A 20,774-nucleotide genomic window follows, 5' to 3' on the forward strand; every position below is an offset into this window, starting at 1 on the left:
AACACTGTTAAATTGAAGCTTTGCTTAATTGACGTAACCATATTTCATTTATTTACCTTTCCTTTTCTTCGTTGTGTCTTCAACTTGTACCTGCTATGGCTGAAAAATTGACACACCTTGCTGAACACGAGTCCACCAATAGAAAATGTCACGTGATCAACACCCTTGCGCTACACTGAATATATCTTATGATTTCACTAGACATCACCTGCTACGCAATGATAACACTTTAACCGTAACGCAGACCAGATATGACATGACAACTTAAGAAATTGAATAAAACAAATGCCATCGTGTTTCCATGTCATTTGTTTTATTCAGTTTCCTAAGTTTGTTTTAGATCGTTTTTATCCCAAGTGAGGTGGTTTTCGTCTCGTTTGTTTTATTGAACACTTGATTTTCTCACTTATACCAGTTCAGGCCCAACTATTTGTTCAAACTTTAAGGTGAGATATGTATGCCGCTAATACAAATTTCATCAGGTTAGGCCGTGGAATTATTTGGTAAACTTTTAAGACCTCAGAGAATAGTCTGCCTCTGAATGTTTGAATAAACATATATGGTCTTGGCTATGGTTTGCCTGTCGGTAACATCTAAAAAATAACAGTCTTAGTGTTGAATTAGAAAAAAACGCATAGTAAAAATAACATCTACAGGCTGCACCCTGGATGCTGACCAGTGTTTGACCTAGGGTCTTTTTGTTACATCAATAACAAGAGCACCGCCTTGCGGGTGCTGACGCTCATCTGATTTTTTTTGTATAATAGAAATATTGTCCTACCCATGATTTTCTAAGTCTAAAAATGGCTATCATTCTTGCAAAAAGCAGGATAGAATTATGTTTTTTGTTGTACAGCGTCCGCTTATGATGGTGAAAAACTATTGCAAGTTTTAAAGCAATAGCTTTGATAGTTTAGTAGAAAAGCTGACTTAAACATAATACTCAACCAAGAAAACTGATTTTCTAAGTCCAAAAGGGGCAATAATTTTTGCGAAAAGCAGGATGGAGTTGTTTCTTGATGTACAGGGTCAGCTTATGATGGTGAACAAGTGTTGCAAGTTTCAAAGCAATAGCTTTGATTGTTTAAGAGAAACAGTTGACCTAAACATAAAACTTAAACAAGAAATCTGATATTTTCTAAGTCCAAAAGGGGCCATAAATCTTGCAAAAAAGCAGGATGGAGTTGTGTTTCTTGCTGTACATGGTCAGCTTATGATGGTGAACAAGTGTTGCAAGTTTAAATGCATTAGCTTTGTTAGTTTAGGAGAAAGGTGACTTAAACATAAAACGTAACCAAGAAAACTGATTTTCTAAGTCCAAAAGGGGCAATAATTCTCGCAAAGACAGGGTGGAGTTATGTTTCTTGAAATACATGGTCAGCTTATGATGGTAAACAAGTGTTGCAAGTTTCAAAGCAATAGCTTTGATAGTTTAGGAGAAAAGTTGACCTAATAAACATAAAACTTAACCAAGAAATCTGATATTTTCTATGTACAAAAGGGGCCATAAATCTTGCAAAAAAGCAGGATGGAGTTATGTTTCTTGCTGTACAGGGTCAGCTTATGATGGTGAACAACTCTTGCAAGTTTCAAAGCAACAGCTTTGATAGTTTAGGAGAAAAGCTGACCTAAACATAAAACTTAACAAGGCAACGCCGACACCGACGCCGACGCCGATCAAGTGACGACAAAAACTCATCATTTTTTTCCAGAAAGTCAGATAAGCTAAAAAGCAATCACTCTTCCTATGCAGTGTCAAGTTTAAATTTTATAGAGACACCTTAACTGACGTATTATATGTATCTTGTCCACACTGGCCATAGCTTTATCAGATCAAGTGGTTCCAACGTTGTTTGAGCGGTGAATTTTACGCCGATCAGATGGAGAAATATGGCCGATACTACAAATTTCCGGAATTGTAAGTATGAGTTAAAGGAATTTCTACCCGTTAGATAACGAATCAAATGAAAACGATGGGTGCACCTGGAGCGCAAATGTGTCTATATTTTAGCACATGTGTCTATTTAGCTGAGATTTGTGTCGTTTATTAAAACACTTCTGTACAGTCCGGGGGGGGAAGGAGATTTTTGACAGTTTTTGACAATATCGCCTCAAATTTAGTGTTTTTCGGGGCAAGTAACTGTTAAAACACTTTTTATGTAAAGGGCTACCTCTTAAAGCAAAGCGTGTGTATTTTCATAGAATTATTCAGGGTTGTTTCTGAACAATCGGCCGAAAACCTAATACAACGCCGTTTCGGTGGGTCGCTATGCAACGCAATCAAGTGGATACCGTTCTGTGTCTTACTTGCGAAGTCTTATTCGTCTTAAAAACAGTCATTATTTTCAAAGTCTAACAATGAATAAATTAATTTGGAGAGTTTTATATCATCATAATGATCCCGCCATTTCTAATATATTGTACTTTTACATTTTTATGCTCACTTAACATTTCACATATTTTTGCGGACATTGTCAAAAAACATCAACACATTTATAAACATAAAGCAAGGATGAACATCGAACAATATCATTAAGTAAATAATAGTATTAGTTCGTTAAAACAAGAACCAGTTCACGGATATTTTTCTCCTCCACGAATGGAACTGAACAGCATGCCGAAATCGGGTTGACTCTTAAATCAGTATAGTTACAGTTGGTCACTTTTAATCCCTTAAAACCAATACATTGTGATTTCATTACTGATTTGTTGTGCATTTAAGCTGTTCATACAAAAAAATAAAGTTTGGTCCATGATAAAAGTATTGATCGGTTGTTTGTATATATTTTCATTCATATTCCGGTGAAACGTTCATTTATTTTCAGAGAGATAAATCACAGAGACCGTTAAAATTGGCCAGGGAAAAGGCAAGATTTTATTTGTCCTCCAGAAAACAGAAACGATGTAATAAAACTCTATGGCCGCCGTTTAAAAATGAAAATACAAATGAAATACAGACACCAATGAAAAAAAAAGTTTTGTTGGAGACAGTTAAATAGTACAACTGTAACACGTCTCTCTTAGTATTGCTAGTCCGTTTATTTCTTTCATTGGTGTCTGTATTTCATTTGTACATTTATACATTGATACCACACCCATTAAAATCCGTTCACTTTAGCTGTGTCTATCCCTCGCTACTCGTGTATACTAATACAAAAATGGTTGGAAGAAGGTCAGCATACGCCGTTGAAATACGGTCCTATATCAAGAATCGTTGTTACTTTGGCATAGGGTGTAAAGACATTTTTGATGATATATGTTCTGTTTATGGGCATAATGAAATATCTTTTTCGGCAGTTATACGTTGGTTTAAGAAATTCAAATGTGGGTTAGTTTCAACAGAAGATGAACCACATGGCCGTCGGCCGAAAACAGCAACGTTTGCCAAGATGGTTGCTAGAGTGAAAGAAATAGTTGCTACTGATGCAATATACTCCGCTAGGCAAATAGCTAGTATGATTGGCATCTCATAACAGCAGCTCATACAATTCTGAAACGTAATTTGAAAATGAGGAACATTCCCCAATCTGTTGACAGATGAGCAGAAAAAAGGCACGCGTGCAATGCGCAAACTTGTTGCTTAAATAGTTTCCAAATTACAATGCACGATCTTTCGCAAATGTCGTCACTGGTGACGAGACATGAGTTCACTTTTTCGAGCCCAAACGAAAGATTCAGAACAAAAAAACTGTGCAACAAATCCTGGCAAAAGACCATGCATTGCAAAGCGGACCATGAGTGTCAAGAAGGTAATGTATGCCATATTCTTCACAACACTGGGTCCTGCCATTCAGGTTGCTGTTCCTAAAGGCAAATCCGTAAATTCGAAGTTTAACAAGACTAAAGTTTTCGGAAACTGAAGAAATATTTCAAACTCTAAGACCCGCAACTGGTTTGGCCAATGTCAGATTGCTACATGAAAATGCGTCATCACACAAGGCGTCTATTGTACAAGACTTTCTGAAGCAGGAAAAGGTTGTTGTGCTCCCTTCATCACCCTCCTTATTCGCCTGACCTTGCCCCGTGTGGCTTCTTTTTGTTCCTTAGGCTCAAGAATACCTTTCTGGTCGAAACTTTGTGCAGCGCAAATACCTCGGTTCTGCAATATTCCAGTGTTTTCATAGTATACCTAGAAAATACTACGAGAAAGGCTTCAAGGATTGGATTAGAAGACTGAAATTTTGCAAATCTGTTGGAGGTGAATACTTCGAGGGGACCAAATAAAATTTTAATTGAAATCTATCAAGGATACATTTTTATGTGCTCAGATGCATTCATATTTGAACAATCCTCATAAAGAGTCAACCCGCTTTTGGCATGCTGTTCAGTATACCATTTGTGGAGGAGATAAATGTCCTTGAACTGGTTCTTGTTTTTTACAAACTATTACTACCATTTACTTAATGATATTGTTCGATGTTCATCCTTGCTTATGTTTTTGTGTTGATGTTTTTGACAATGCAAAAATATGTTAAATGTTAAGCGAGCATAAAAATGTATTATATATATTTAGTACAAGATATTTTAAATGGCGGGATCATTATAATGATATAAAACTCACTAAATTTATTCATTGTTAGGCTTTAATGACTGTTTTTAAGACGGATAAGACTTCGCAAGTAAGACACAGAACGGTATCCACTTGGTTGCGTTGCATAGCGACCCACTCGAAACGGCGCGTTGCATTAGGTTTTCGGCCAATTGTTCAGAAACAACCCTGAATAATTCTATGAAAATGCACACGCTTTGTTTTAAGAGGTAACCCTTTACATAAAAAGTGTTTTAACAGTTACTTGCTCCCGATAAACACTATATTTGAGGCGATATTGTCAAAAACTGTCAAAAATCTCCTTCCCCCGCCGGACTGTACAGAAGTGTTTGAATAAACGGCACAAATCTCAGCTAAATAGACACATGTGCTAAAATATAGACACATTTGCGCTCCAGGTGCACCCATCGGTTTCATTTGATTTGTTATTTAACGGGTAGAAATTCCTTTAAATCATACTTACAATTCCGGATATTTGTAGTATCGTCCATATTTCTCCATCTGATCGGCGTAAAATTCACCGCTCAAACAACGTTGGAACCACTTGATCTGATAAAGCTATGGCCAGTGTGTTGTCCTCCGTCGTTGATGTCATGGATTTTGATTCTCTTGGCTCGCAGCGCAGCGCAGATCACATCCTTCAATTCCAACAGCTGCAGCACACAGGAGGACCCATTTTTAAATGTCTGTAACTTATATTTTCTTTAAGAATATTGTCAGTGCTGAATAAAAATCCAAAAGAAAGTGGGTGTCATGTTCGATGCAAGAAACATATTTTCAGTCTAACAAACTGCAAAATCAGCTAAAATGAGACCCAATTTGTAGTGTTGTTGTATGGTCTTAGTTTCCATGACAAATTCTGTCATGTAATTATTTCATTATAAAAATGCTACCTACAAGTTATTCGTAGATCCGTCAAGTGATTTATGTAGAACATTGCAAAGAAAATAAGGAAAAAATAGCTCTACAGAGCAAAAAAAAAAAAAAAAAAAAAAAAAAAAAAAACAACAACAACAAGAGGACTGTCACTACTTGAATCCGCCATTATTTTTTTTCGCGCCAAGGCATGGCATTTCATTTTTGACATTCTATATTTCCATTATCGGCATGTACTTTATTGATGTGCGCACCCAATCGTCAGACTTCTATGGCAGTTTTTTTTAAATGAGGGTCTTTACAGTTGCAGATTATTTTCATAGATCAAAGTACCTTGAACTATGATATAAAGTGTATCTTCTTCCCAGAAAGTACTAGAAGATTGTCAATATATACAAGTTAGCGTGAAAAAAAAACGAATAGATAAACAAACACATTGTATTTACGTGCCAGTTAACAGTCAAAATTGTTTGCTCAGGAACAGATTGAATATAATATGATGTAGGGAAAATACGATGTCTGTTGAACTTTGCATAGAAGAGCTTGCGAAACTATATTGGTAAGTCAAGGAAAATGAACTCCTGATTAAAGCATAAATGAGCCGCATCATGAGAAAACCAACATACTTCATTTGCGACCAGCACGGATCCAGATGCTGTTCGCTTTCAATTAGAGAAACCGTCAGCGACCATGCTGGTCGCAGATCTCTCATCGTGCGGCTCAAATGTTCTAAATCTTACTTAAATGCAAAAATAGTGCAAGAAGAAGCAGGGTAATGTTGATGTTCTTAGAGTGTAGACACGTGGATCAAACATAATTCGCGGAACAGATACATGTAGGTGAATACGACATTTTGCACGCAATTTACGGGTGTTGGAAGAATGTATACATTGCAACAATAGCCGTTAATCCTTTATTATGCACCCAATGAATATGTCAAAGTAAGGTGACCAAACCGGTTATTGTTAAACACCTTACACATAACATACACACCTTACACATAATTTAACTTATCAACCCGAAAAGAGTTATATTCACCGAGCCGAAGGCGAGGCGAAGGCGAGGTGAACTTTCTGAGGGTTGGTAAATCTTGATATCAACCTATGAAAAAAGTCAATAATTGTTTTATTACATGAATAAATGTAAAGTCAGTCTTGTTATTACAACTGTAACTTTAATAAAGAAATAAGGAATAAATTTAGACCAAATCAGGTTGATACTGGTTTTCCAAGCACCAACTTCGATCTATTTTTATTTTCGTACTATTTATAACCCAAGATAAGTTGATATGATATGTACTAATTACTTTTCAAACCGTTTTCAGTCAATCAGAGGAACAATAGAATACAGTCTTGTAATAAAAGCAATTATTGGCGTCGGAGACTAACCAGTGTAATGCCGTCACATTCCCACGTTGGGTGCGAAATATTACACGGTGAGAAAAATGTGCAGCCAGACCGGGACTGCTCCGATGCTCTACCGAATGAGCTACACGGCCGCCTACATAATTTCTCCCCGTTTTAATATTCAAGTCCTATGCCGTGACACCTGGGAAGAGTTTAGGGAAGAACTCTATGAATGATAAAATTCAACTGCGACCGGATAGTTGCTTATGACCAGAACATCGTTTGACTACCGGAAGGGACCCGGATGGCTCTTGGGCGGTGACAGTATAGTTTCTGTTCCGAGCCCTCCGGCGACCGTACTGGCACCGCCCAGGCATATGCAGAACTCTAACAGGGAACGTCCCCCGGTAGAAAAGTCCCGGTTGGTGAAGGCCTATCAGAATATGTCTGTCAGAGTGATTGGAGGCGTTGATTTTTTGCAACGCGGAGGAAATGCTTTCCGCCAATGTCAGGACAAAACACTTCTTTGCCTTTACTCGGGTATCAGGTACGTGTGGAAAAACTATTCTTAAACAGATTTTGATCATTTGGAAGTAGCTCACAGATTTTGTAAATAAGACATGTACAATCATTAAAGTAACACAAACACAGACTTTACATTGAGTGCGTTCAACATGGGATCCATTGAAAATATCGTTGAGTTAAAGAAGCTACAATTTTTGGATCAGCTGTGTCGACTCTCACCGACCTGCGTAGCGAAGAAGGTGTTTGTCAGTAATTAATGTCATTTATGAACCATGATGAACAGTATACTGGATTTATTCCGGATGTTTATAGGATTCTCCAAAAGTATATGTCCTGCATGACTATATCGCGAGCGGACTATTTCCTGGACAGTATACTTAGAAAATGACTAGCGTTTATCTTAAAAACAAACACCCTAGGTAACAAGTAACGGTAGATAAACCATGTTTTCTATGGGAAAACGCCAACACTTCCGGAGTTGTCTCCCTTGTATTGTACGGTGTTTCAGATACTGAATGGTATGATTTCACAAATGTAAAACACGTAATTTATACATTGAAAGTGAAATTGACCACGCACGTTGGTTTTGTAAATGCAATGAAAATGACTGATATCTATGGTTTATGATATTATGGGTTTAGTCGAATTTATTCAATTTCAGTTAAAGAACAATCATCTACTGTGGGCTTCCAGCTATTGAGACAAATGATGAAGCAATATTCGCTCATGTAGGCATACCCTTGATGTATATGTATCTGTATCATGATTGATTGATATTTACTTAGATGTTTATATGTGGAATGTCGCACATACCGCTTAGCCTTGTTGTCGTTAAATGTCTGTTCTGACTTTGATTATTAACATGTTTAATTATTTTTCTCTATTGTTTTGTTTTATTTCTTTAATTCAACACTTAAGAGCTTGTGCGTGTCCTATTCCTTTTGAAAGATTTCTTGGAATCGAAAGAATACAAAAGAACATTGGCAGCTGTTAACTCGGCTTTTATAATATTTGTTAAAGAGAAACGTTATTCTTTTGTTATTTATTTTACCGACTTGATATAATTATGTGTATCCCTTTTGCAAGTTTCCTATGACCTGCAAATCTTGAGTTTCGCTTTTGTTTCAAGGTTTGAAAAGGTTTTAGAAAAAATTTGCATGTTTATTTTGGAATTTACATAAATACTCTCTGGAATAATCCCACATCTCTTCATTCCTGTAAATCTTGTTTCTCTCAGTCTACATATATTAAACGAGTAACTTCTGTTGATGAACTCAGGGCCGCCCACTACGGTGAATTAAAGTAACTTTGTGGTTGCCCATGCTTCGTCGTCATCTCACTTTTTGGCTATCACTCTGATTCAGTACCTACAACTGCCTAAATACAACAATTTATTCAGCAGTTGCACCAATACCTGAATACATCAATTTCTTCAGCAGTTGCACAAGTGCCTGAATACATCAATTTATTCAGCAGTTGTACGAGTGCCTGAATACATCAATTTATTCAGCAGTTGCACCAGTGCCTGAATTCATCAATTTATTCAGCAGCTGCACCAATGCCTAAATACAGCAATTTATTCAGTACCTGCAACATTTACTGAACACAGTAGCTACAGCACAACGACTATCTGGCAGGTTCATCAAACTTGGCCCGAGACTAGAGCTATCACTAACTGTGATTGATACCCCTAGACGCAACTTTGATACACGTAAAATAGAATGTTGTGATCGTGACCTTTGACCTCTAAGTGTGACCTTGACCCTCGTACCTAGTAACCTGGTTTATGCACTTTACTGACTGGATGGGGTTAATAGTTGATATTGATTTTATACAATTCATTCAGTGGCTTAGAAGAAATGGAGCTGGCATAAATTTGAAATATTTTATCTTTAACTGTGACCTTTACATTGAGCCTAGTGACCTTCGTGGTTCACAACTGATACTTGAATTGTCCGCCCGCTTAGCTCAGGACGTAGAGCGTCGGTCTACGGATCTCGGGGTCGTGAGTTCTGTCCTCGGGCGGGGCATGCCATGAATATACTACCACTTTAGATTTCATACAGTTCATCGGGTTGTAGTGATGAATATAGCCAGTCTATCCCTCTGATCCGTGACATTCCGTGCAAAGCATGGTTGCAAATTATTTAGATACATGTACACTGCTGACTAGTGTACAAATTAAACCAAGATTGAATTCTATCATAAACACTAAAAACACGATTTATTAAAGAAATACCTGTGTACATTAGAGCAATTCGGACATGGAAATTCAGAATGTACAAATTTTCAGTGCGCACGCCGATTTTCAATCATGTACAAGATGTAACGCGCAAAAGTATTTTAATTTTCCTTTTGAAAAATAATAATTTATGATATATATATATATGTTTGAATTCAGTCATAAATCACTTCAAAAATACCATTTGTTAAAGAAATACGGGCGTATTTCAGTTATGATAATTTCCCGCGTGGTCGCCGAATTTCAATCTCTTAAGAAAATACCAGTTGTAAATAACAAAAATCATATTCTGTATTCTGTAAAGCAAATACGTTATGTGTGCGTCAAAACCGCTTACGAAAATAACATTAATTCGAGAATAAGCAATGTGTTGTTCAATTTCCTATCATTTTTCTTTACATTTTCGCCGAAATTAAAGGTAATGTTGACACATGTTTATAAATATCCGATTTCACTACAATCGCTTAATTGATTGTTAATTGCAATGCGCACACGTGCTGTATATCAACCGACAATTAATCAAGGTGTGATAATCCAATCAAAAGATCACGATTTTCTGATTATGATTTTAAATATCAGAACAGAACAGAACAGAACAGAAATTTTATTTTTGACTTAAGCATACAGCTCATCGTCATATAGCATAACATTACATGACAGTCACAGTTTTACAATACATCTGAGTCACATCATACATACATTTGGTAAAGATTTGTGAGTGATCACCTTTTACAGTCGTTACATATGTAGAAAAACATACACATAAAATGAAATATAATGTACAATACAATGATTAGTTATTTAAATATTCATTTCTTATTCTGAAACACTTTAGGCAAAAAACGGCTAATTTATGCAGAACAGACTTCTTATCTGAATTAACCAATGCACAGAATTTATACATACTTGGACGAATTCTAAAATATCTTGGAATATACATATCTCTATATTGATTGTAAAATGGACAGACTAAAACAAAATGAAATTCGTCTTCTATATCATTTGTGTTACATAAGGTACAAAAACGACGATTCCTTTCAATGTTTCTATGTCTACCAGTTTCAATGTTTAAGTTGTGCGAGTTTAACCTTAATTTAGCAATAACATTTCTATATTTCGGAATATCACAAATGGTAAGGTATTCTGCACGACTAAAGCAAGTTTTTATTTGTCTGTATAGGGACAAAGATGTACAAGATAACATACTAGTGCGCCATTCTGTCATATATATATATCCCTTAAACGAGTATTAAACAATGGTATGAACAAGTCAATATTTACAGATTCGGGAAATTCCCACACATCAGCAAAACCTGCATTCTGCAATATACCTCGTACTTTTGACGACCAATTAACTGTTCTATTATTATAAACTATCTCAAATCTTTGTGCCTTTACAATAGTACTTATAATACAATTATCCGATTTACAATCATACAATTTCAACCAGTATTTTACAATACGTACATATCTGTTTATATACAAAGGAAATCTGCCAAGCTCTGAATATAGAGATAGACTATTAGTTGATCTTTTAACATTTAACATCCATTTACAAAACTTTCTATGTACACGTTCTACATTATCTGCTTTTACGAATCCCCAAACTTCACAGCTATAGTTTAATACTGACAAAACATATGCGTCAAATAAATTAAACATAATATTTATTGGAACATTCATTCCCCTTGTTACATTGAATAGTGCATTCATTGCTTTAATACCTTTCCCAGCTAATGTCTTAGTTGCATGGCTAAAAGAACCTCCGCTCGAAAATACAACACCTAAATAATTAAATGTATTAACAATTTCTATTTCTTTTCCTTCAAATGTCCACTTATATGTACTATCTAATCTTCCCCCCTTTCTAAAAACAACAATCTTTGTTTTCTCAACATTAACAGTAAGATTCCATCTTTTACAATATGACTCTAAATTATGCAATGATTCTTGTAAACCTTCTTTTGATTGAGCAAACAATACAGCATCATCTGCAAACAATAACAGATATATTGACAATTGGTCAAGTGTAATACCAGCATTTATGTTCTGTTGCAAATGCATCTCAATGTCATTCAAAAACAACGAAAACAGTATCGGGGAGGTTATCTCCCCTTGCAACAACCCTAAATTGCAGTCAAAAAAATCTGATAAAGTATTCATACGTCTCACACATAATTTAATATTTTCATACATCGATTGTAGAACAGCAAACAGCTTGCCGTCGATCCCTGATTTTATTATTTTATACCATAAGCAACTTCTGTCAATTAGATCATATGCCTTTTTGCAGTCTATAAAACAACATATTAAAGATGACTTATTCTTCAGTTGTTTCTCAACCAGAGAGTTTAGAATAAATATAGCGTCTACTGTGCTAACATTTGGTCTAAATCCGAATTGAGCATCGGTCATGATATCGTTTTGCTCTACCCACTTTTTAAGTCTATTATTCAAAATAACAGTGAACAGTTTTGCAAAGCAACTTATGAGGGTTATACCTCTGTAATTATCTGGGTCACTCGAATCACCTTTTTTATATAACGGGATAATCACACCCCTTGACCAGCTAGGCGGAAACCTTCCCTGCTCCCCTGTAAACATGAAGTCATCGGGCCAACGACGGAAAACCGTCAAAGGATAATCGTTGTCGGGCCACTGTTGGCCCAACAATGATTAGTAAGTATTGTAAATACAGCGGTTGGGCCAACGTAGAACCAACTTTAAATTTCAGTCAAAGATAGCTCTGCATTGGCCCAATACTGATTTTCAGGGAAAGACTTACACAGAGAAAACATCGTTGGCCCAACGTTGGCCCATTACAAGTAATAATATAATAATTATATATTTTACAGGTGCATGACTGTTTTATCACAAGCACCTACAGCTAAACACATTGTGTAGGTGTAACATGCAGTATTTAATTAATAATCAAATACTTTTCTGCAAAAATTCGTAATCTGATAGTTTGGACTAATTAAACTTAATACTTATCTGCAGCAGTAATGATATTTTGAACTACTAAAATCTTCTAACTGAAGAATATAATTTGTGAAAAAAATATTGAAGAAAAAAACTGCTATAACAAATATCTAATTTTGTACAATCATAAAATGTTTACAATAAATCTGTTGAATATTCCAGAACATGAACTCTCGTTAACCCGAGTTATGTAAGAAATCCTAGAAAATGTGGTTAATTTTACTTTCTAGGCGAGATTTCTAGCTGCATAGACATGTGAAGTATAGGAAACTATTATACATGTTAACAAAAACCCGGTCTACTAGCTATAAACTGTGAGTAGAAGTTTTTGAATATTTTTTGATAAAATTGTTGAATCTTATAGAGAATTTCTTTTTATAGCCTGTATGCATGTAGTATCTATGTGACTTGAACATATGTTGAATACTTAAATCTAGAACTGAACTGGGGGATGGCACAAGTGTTGAGTATTTAATTCTGTAAATAAAATAACTCATATTCTCGTTAATTTTAACATATTTTTTCCCGGTTAAATACAGACAAAAATAAATTTCATACAGTTTATGTCAAAAGGTTTATGTGCATCTGTATAGTTATTGTTATTGATATGACGTAGATGGTTTAATCAACATTATGATTTTGGTTTCTTACAGGATGCTGTTCAAGAAAGTAATAATTGAGCGCCTAGCTCTGTGGGGCACAAGAAAAAAGAAAAGATAGAAAGCTGCAACTTCAGTGAGAAAAGAAAACAATCAGACAGAACTTGGATATATAATGAGTTACTATACAGACAGTAATTCATTTTAATAGGATTTGATCAGTGACTGAAAAAAGAAAATAGATTTATTAATGGCTGGAATAAATATTTGACATGTTATAGTGATGAAATATTCAGTTATATTTAATTTTTCAGGAAACTTGCAAACAAACTTTAAATAAATGTTATATTTCTTCTTGTTAAATGTTAAACAAAATCACAATTATTTGAAAATAAAATGTGTACTAAATAATTTTAGTTTTAGTCTATTTTTTCAAATTCGTTATCGTTGGGATAGCGTTGGCATCCTTCTTTCGGCCAACAAAGAGCTAGAGTTGGCCCAACGTAGGACCAACCATAATAGACAAAAAATATTGTTGGCCCAATGGAGGGCCAACGATAAGTGTATGATACCAGTAGTTGGCCCAGTGGAGGGCCAACGATAAGTGTAGGATACCAGTCGTTGGGCCAACGGTGTAACAACCGTTGGGCCAACGTTGCGCCAATTAGCAAAATGGCGTTGGGCCAACGTTGGAAATCTTCGTTGGGCCAACGAAGAGTCTGCAGTTGGGCCAACGTTGGGCCAACGCATGTCTGCTATCTGGGTCTAATATATAATTGAGTAATAGCTGAATAGGTCGCACTGTTACATCAATACTAGCTTTAAAATACTCATATAGAATATTGTCTATTGAACATGCTTTATTTGAAGCCAGCGATTTTGTAGCAGATAAAATTTCCGTCGTAGTTATTGGTGAATCAAGTTTAGGAAAAGTACTTTCGACATTATTATCAGAAAAATGCGATAAAAACTCCAAACAATCTTTGTTTTCATTTGGTACAGAGGTCTGTGCTAAGTTCTGAAAGTGATTGAAAAATTCTTCTATATTAATACCTTCTCCGGACGGATTACTATTTTTCTTTTTAAACATTTTCCAAAATGTACGTGGATTACTACGTCTCATGTCATTCATTTTCTTGCTCAATTTTTTGTTATATTCATTTTTACATTTTCTGCAAAAGTATTTATATTCTCTTTTCTTGTTTAACAATGATTGTCTTGTTTCAAATGTTTTATTGACATTGTAATCAAAGATTGCCTTTTTATATATTTGACATTTATTTTTACATTCATCATTATACCATTTCTGCTTATTTTTATCTACAGATGTAAAGTATACATCTTTAACAGAAACATTTTTCTCAAAATATTTACAACTTTTGCTGTTAAAAAAGTTTGTAAACAACGCTACTAAATCGTCTATATCACAGTTATTTTCAATTCTTTCGTTCAAAGACTGTTGCAATTGCTCAGCATCACTTTTAACTTCATTTAAGAAGGATTCCCTGTATTCTGGGTTCCATTTATAAAATGTTCTCTTTTGGTTTTGATTATCAATTTTATGTGATCTGGTTTTAAACCAAAAAGATATTGGTGCGTGATTCGAGAACTCATTAAAATCGTCAACTGCAAAATGTGCTAGTTTGTCAAAATTAGCCGATGATGTTAATAAATAGTCCACAATGCTTTCGCCGTTATGGGTCATGCACGTAAAATTTCCGCATAATTTGTCATTGTACAGTCTACCATTAACAACTCGAATATTTGTTGCTTTACATAAGTCTAACAGATAATCTCCAAAGCGATTTGTTGTAAATCCCGTGTTGATCGAGGTAACGGTAAATCGATGTCTTGGTTTACGTCACCTTGAATGTTATAGTCATGATCTATGTAATCTGTTTTACGGCCTATTCTCGCATTAAAATCTCCAGCGACGAAGACGTTTCCCCTCTCTTGAAATATATTTATATCAGTTTCTAATATCTGAAACAGATCCATATCGTAAACATTGTGAAATGGTGAATTTTCTGGTGGGATATAAGTCACGGCTAGATATATGTCTTTTTCTATACAAAAGAAATTCTTATCAAGCTTCAGCCAAACAATGCAGTCTATATTATTTTTTATTAGTTTAACACCATTTCTTACACTATCTTTGATGTAAATGATTAACCCCCCACTGTTACGTTTCGCTCGCCTATGATGAAATTGTCTATATGAATGGATAGGATTACTAAATCCCTTAAGTTCAATGTCCGACTTTTTGCTTGTCCAAGATTCGGTGATACAAATTAAGTCATATTCACTTATGAGATTTACGAACTCATCGCATGATCGTTTTGCTAATGATAATCCTTCAATGTTCCATGAACAACATTTCAGAACACTCTCGGGGTTATCCTACACACTTTCTTTATATAACTGCTTATTTATGTATAATTTGTCAACACTAAGGTAAGCTTCTTTGCCCTCTGATCGTGCTTTCTTCATAACAGGAATCAGTTTCCTCCGCCTATCAACCACTTCAGCCGGAAATTGTTCTCCTATGCCATACCGTGAGCCTTTAAGGAGCTTCGCATATGTGCGCACTTTCTCTCGGTCCGGAAAATTGCTGAACTTAGCGACGATGGGTCGAATCTTTGATTCCTTAAATACGCCAACCCTGTGCGTTCTTTGTAGTCTGATGTTGGTTTTGGCATCATCAATCTGCAACTTAGATTCTATTAAATCTAGCACTTTTCTCTCGCAGTTTTCATTCTTTTCTTCGGGAATGTTAAAAAACAATAAATTGTCCCTCATACTCCTGCATTTTAGGTCGGTAATTTCTCGTTGGAGTTCTTCTTCTCGTGAACGCTGTTCCGCCTCAATATTTCGTAATTTGATAAGCGATGAGTCGATTTCATTCTGTTTTCTGTTTAGTTGCTCCAATGTATCGCTTTCAAACTGGTGGCTAGTCTCAATGTCCTTGATTTTGGCCTCTAAATTGGTGACCTTTTGATCAATAGTGTCAATACGGACCGTTATACTTTTCACACTGGATTGTATGGAGTCTAATTCGTTTAGCCTTTTATCCATCGAGTCTAGACGTTGCATAATCATAGAAAACATGTCCGCCTGCTGAGTGCTATTAACTGGTGTTGAAGGCGTATTATTTGGTGAAAAAATTGGCGATGCTGTGTTCATTTGCATAAATTGACCATTTGTATTACTGTGATACACAGGATTCAATGCTATGCTATAATTTCGGATCAAGGTTGTTAAATCTTTGCAAAGAAAACAATCTCGTTATTGTCAATGGTAGACTAGAGCACGGAAATTACACATACCACGGAATTTACAGAAATAAGCCCGTAGCAAGTACGGTTGATTATTTAATCACAGATGTAAATAGCTTTAATTCAATATTGAATATGAGTGTTCTTGATTTATCAGAGTTTTCGGACCACTGTCCTGTTGCTTTTACAATGAATTGTATATTTGAATATCTAATTGTTGCTTTTTTCAACAGCTTGTATACAGAATATCATATAACACCTTTTCGAAAGATAAATTTGCTACCTAAAGTAAATTAAAAGGTAGGCATAGGCCTATTCGTTTATCACCCGCCTGCTTAGCTCGATCTACGGATCACGGGGTCCGTGACGACTTGATAAAAGACATTGTGCCTGAAATCATTCGTCCTCCACCTCTGATTCATGTGGGGAAGTTGGCAGTTACTTACGAAGAACATGTTTGTACTAGTACAGAATCCAGGAACTCCAAATCGGGGTGTAACGAATATGCAAGTTATTTCCCTTTAATATAAAAACGCCATTTGTAGCCATCAGAACATTAACATTAAATCGGGAACCCCATTAAATCGCCCCTATTCAGGCTATTGGATGTATTGAATAATCTATCCGGGGTTTTAGTTCGCAAACTTTTAGAAAGCTCGCACAGTTCCGTTACATATAGGATGAACCTTTAAAAAAGATATGTTTAAACCTTTAGATAATATCCTATCGGATTACCAAGTTGTTCTACATTTTGACATCTGATAGTCCTATATACATTTTTACAGTTTTCGAATTACCCATTGGGAAGCAAAGTGGAATGGCTAATTATTCAGAGGTATTGATTTATAACATTTGATACGATTTACATTAAAATGCATTCGTATATATAGTAGCTAGTAAGTTGAGATTCTGGTTATGCGACTTATGGATATGATCAGTTAAGGACTATGCTATTTCGAAATTATGAATTAGGTGGGTGGGGTACATGATATTATTTCTGAGGAATTTCGAAGTTACTGTAAAACAAACGTTACTCTAATGTGACAATACATTAAAACCATGAAGTGCTGGTCTCTTACTTTAATTAAAAGACTAAAGTGGGAAAAGTTATCAGTATGGTTATGTCACAATTTTCGGTGCAAGTATTCTATGTAATCATGCATAACTGCAAAAAACTATAACGTACATAATAAAGCTGAACTATCCGTGTAAATGATCTGAGAGCTATTTTTCTATTTCCGTTTATTACTTTTCTAAAAAACACATTACAATTTACCAGGTGATGGCAAAATTTGTCATTTTTGTGCACATGCCTTTACACATTAAAGAAGTCCGAACTATAGGTATGGTGTGCGAGAAGGGCCTGAGCGCTTACGTAGTGCTCATTTACACGGATTGTACTGCTCAGATAAATATATATATAACTTTATCATAAGTCCGCAAAGTGCAACAAAAGAAATAGCAGTATTAATTTTGTAATAATATTATTTTTACAAGGTATGTCTGACAAATGACATCGAGAATTCAAACTGACCTTTTAGGAAGCTGCATTTTCAAGTACCTGATGTCTTCCACTTTGGTTAAAAAAGCATTTTTACAATAGATAATTACTAACTACAGAAGGTAATAAAAAATACTCTTGACCTAGAGAATGCTACAACCTACTAAACTTCAAAGCTTAAGTTTAAAATTATATTGAACACGTTTGCTTTAATTTAAGATGAAAATTAAACTAGAACTCTTATGATAAAAATCGCATAGACCATTTCGGACAGGTTAGACAGTGAGAGAGCAAACATATCGTACGTATTATTTAGCATGGATGATTTACACTTAACATTTAATTCCGCGAGTACATACACATATACATATATATTTACCTTTACCTTTTATACACTAGGAATATGTTTGTTTTACATGTAAGATCAAGGCATTAACCCCTCGTGAAAATATAATGCATGTGGCGTTCACTGTTGATATATAATTGTAATATTATGTTTTGACGTTACACTGAAACAAACAAATACCCTTTTTGCATATTCATTTATATAAAAATATAAACAAACAAACAAACCAAAGCGGGAGCAATGTTTATTTTGTTTGATTGAGAGTAACACCGAAACGACACAATGAACTTTTCCCAGGTTTTGTTGGTGGAGAAAGACTCAAGGTGCCCCTCCAGACATTTTTTTGTAGCTCAGACTAGTACCTAGCTGGATGGCTTCCTTACGTGAAAAGTTTTACATCTCAAGTGAGGTTTCGATCCCACGTCGGTGATGGGCGAGGAATTCAAAGCCAGCGACCATGACTATCACGCTTTTCTTTTGCTAGTATAAAAATTAAATATTCAATTAAATTTCGTGAACATAAATGATACTCTTAATGATATTTACCGTCAGAAATTACAAATGGTTGGCCGAATACACCATACTTTTAATTACAAAAGTTTACACACCATGAGGGTCGGAAAGCACGGTATTTACGTTCTTAAACGTATATGTGAATCTTCTTGTTTGAAATGTAAACAAAGGAATAAAAGTAACTGTTTTCATGTTCGTGGTAAAGATCGAACTGTGTGATTGTCAATGTTCCCGATACGGAATATATATGAATGTATAAACACGGGCCGTTTCATCTAACAGGACTTGCAAGAACATAGTAAGCGATTGTTTATTTATTGTATTTATGTTCTAGTAACCTTTGACACTGATTTCGAGGACAAGCCGGGTTTGTGACATATACATGTCTGTTGTTGGGCTGGAAAAAGATAGGTCCAAAATTTAAACTAAAAGCTATATTCCATAAATTCTTCGTTATTTCTGTGCATACAATTCGGTTGTTTAAAGGTTAGAATATCAGTAAATTACAGGAAATAAAACATATCTTTGAAAAAGTCCCGATCTTTCATCATTTGTTTGGTTAGTGCATGATTACAAATTTAATGTTAGTAGGGTGTGATGTCCATGAAGCCGTGTAATGTGATAATTTTGATGACACGTTGATTTTATTTTGTAATTGTGAGTGATCGTTAAGTGATCAGAAAGATCGGACAGTGACTGTGGAATGTTATAAAAAAAGTGATGCTTTATTTAGATTAGAAAGTGAAACGTACTATACAATAAGGAAACCTAAGGTAAAATACTCCTTTTATTTCGTTCACTGAAGAAAACATGGCTGACATATTTTTGTAAAAAAGCGGTGCACGTGTGATTTGTGTAACACAGTTTAACGACGATTTCTTAGAAAACTTACGCTCAGCTCATTTACACTGACATATCCCTGATTGATGAATATATATATTATATAAATATGAGAGACTTGTGGTACCAAATACTTGCACCGAAAATTTCTATGCATTTTCTTCTAGTAAACTGTTGGGACATGCTTTTGAGTGTCACTGATACTTTATAATTTACTCAGAGATACATTTTTTCATTATCATTAGTTTCTCTTTGATCCCCGTGCATTTCTTGTGTTGTTACGACATTCTCAGTTTTACATAGGAATTTTGCATTGTCAAAATAGCATAGTCCTTAATAAACAACACCATAATCTTCTCTAATCACCTCACTGTAGAAGCATATCCCATATGAAAAAGAAAGGAGTAAACAAAATGCTATGATTTAATACTAATTCTGTATAGTATACTATTGTATTGATATAGAAATAGCACAAAAAATACCATTGTTGTATTTTGGGGAGAGAATCCATCTACCCAGTGTAGGACTGGAACCTACGACCTCCTGCTTGCAAGTCAAGTGCTGTACCAACTGAGTTAACTCGGCTCCTGGTTAACCAGAAGTCTAGAATCACTACACTCCTCCTCACTTTAATTTTAAAGGCTTAAAACCTTTCCTTGGAATCATAGAGTGAGGCATCAACTGTTCAGCTTCCAGCAGAATTATGAGAATACAGCCTCTGCAAATACTGCATGCTCTATATAACTGGCTACGTAGCCTTCCTTTACAGTGGAATTGCAGAGTGGGGCATCAACTGTTCAGTTTCTAACAGAGTATAGCCCCTGCAAACCGCATGCTCTACATAAACTGGCCAGTGTAGCCCGCACTTTCTAATTTACCTTGTCGTCACTGTTGTATTTTAGTGAGAAAATCATCTACCCAGCGTAGGACTGGAACCTACGACCTCCTTCTTGCAAGTGAGGTGCTCTACCAACTGAGTTAACTGGGCTCCTGGTTAACCAGAAGCCTTGAATCACTACACCATGCAAATGAGTCGGTGCAATACTAATAAAACATCAATGATAGACTCACAACAAAACATCAATTCTGCACTTCATTTATATATTAAAGGAGTCTAAATATATGCTAATGCTGTACATTCTGTAAATAGAATACTAATTCTGTATCAAAACAAATGAAA

General features: G+C 35.3%; 2 protein-coding genes across 3 annotated transcripts in view; one reads left to right on the top strand and one right to left on the bottom strand.

Moving 5' to 3' along the window:
• Window positions 1–15,519: 15,519 nt before the first annotated feature.
• LOC128546719 (uncharacterized) lies at window positions 15,520–16,302 on the bottom strand. The gene has a single exon (XM_053517985.1). The coding sequence runs from the start codon at window positions 16,300–16,302 to the stop codon at window positions 15,520–15,522; it is 783 nt and encodes a 260-aa protein (XP_053373960.1).
• Window positions 16,303–16,948: 646 nt separating this feature from the next.
• The window catches only part of LOC123531684 (aldehyde dehydrogenase, dimeric NADP-preferring-like), a 54,764-nt gene continuing 50,938 nt past the window's right edge, over window positions 16,949–20,774 (top strand). Inside the window, exons 1-2 of one of the 2 annotated variants that reach the window (XM_053518725.1) lie at window positions 16,956–17,002; window positions 17,180–17,229. In XM_053518725.1, the coding sequence (XP_053374700.1) occupies window positions 17,212–17,229 (18 nt within the window). In that variant the 5' untranslated portion in view covers window positions 16,956–17,002; window positions 17,180–17,211. Of the gene's footprint in view, window positions 17,230–20,774 lie in introns of both variants that reach the window. The other variant, XM_053518726.1, reaches the window with a different exon arrangement.

The sequence above is a fragment of the Mercenaria mercenaria genome, chromosome 11 (assembly GCF_021730395.1).
Source record: "Mercenaria mercenaria strain notata chromosome 11, MADL_Memer_1, whole genome shotgun sequence".
NCBI classification, from domain to species: domain Eukaryota; kingdom Metazoa; phylum Mollusca; class Bivalvia; order Venerida; family Veneridae; genus Mercenaria; species Mercenaria mercenaria.

Coding starts and splice junctions, on each gene's coding strand:
- LOC128546719 (XM_053517985.1), bottom strand. CDS start 16,302: ATGAACACAGCATCGCCAATTTTTTCACCAAATAATACGCCTTCAACA.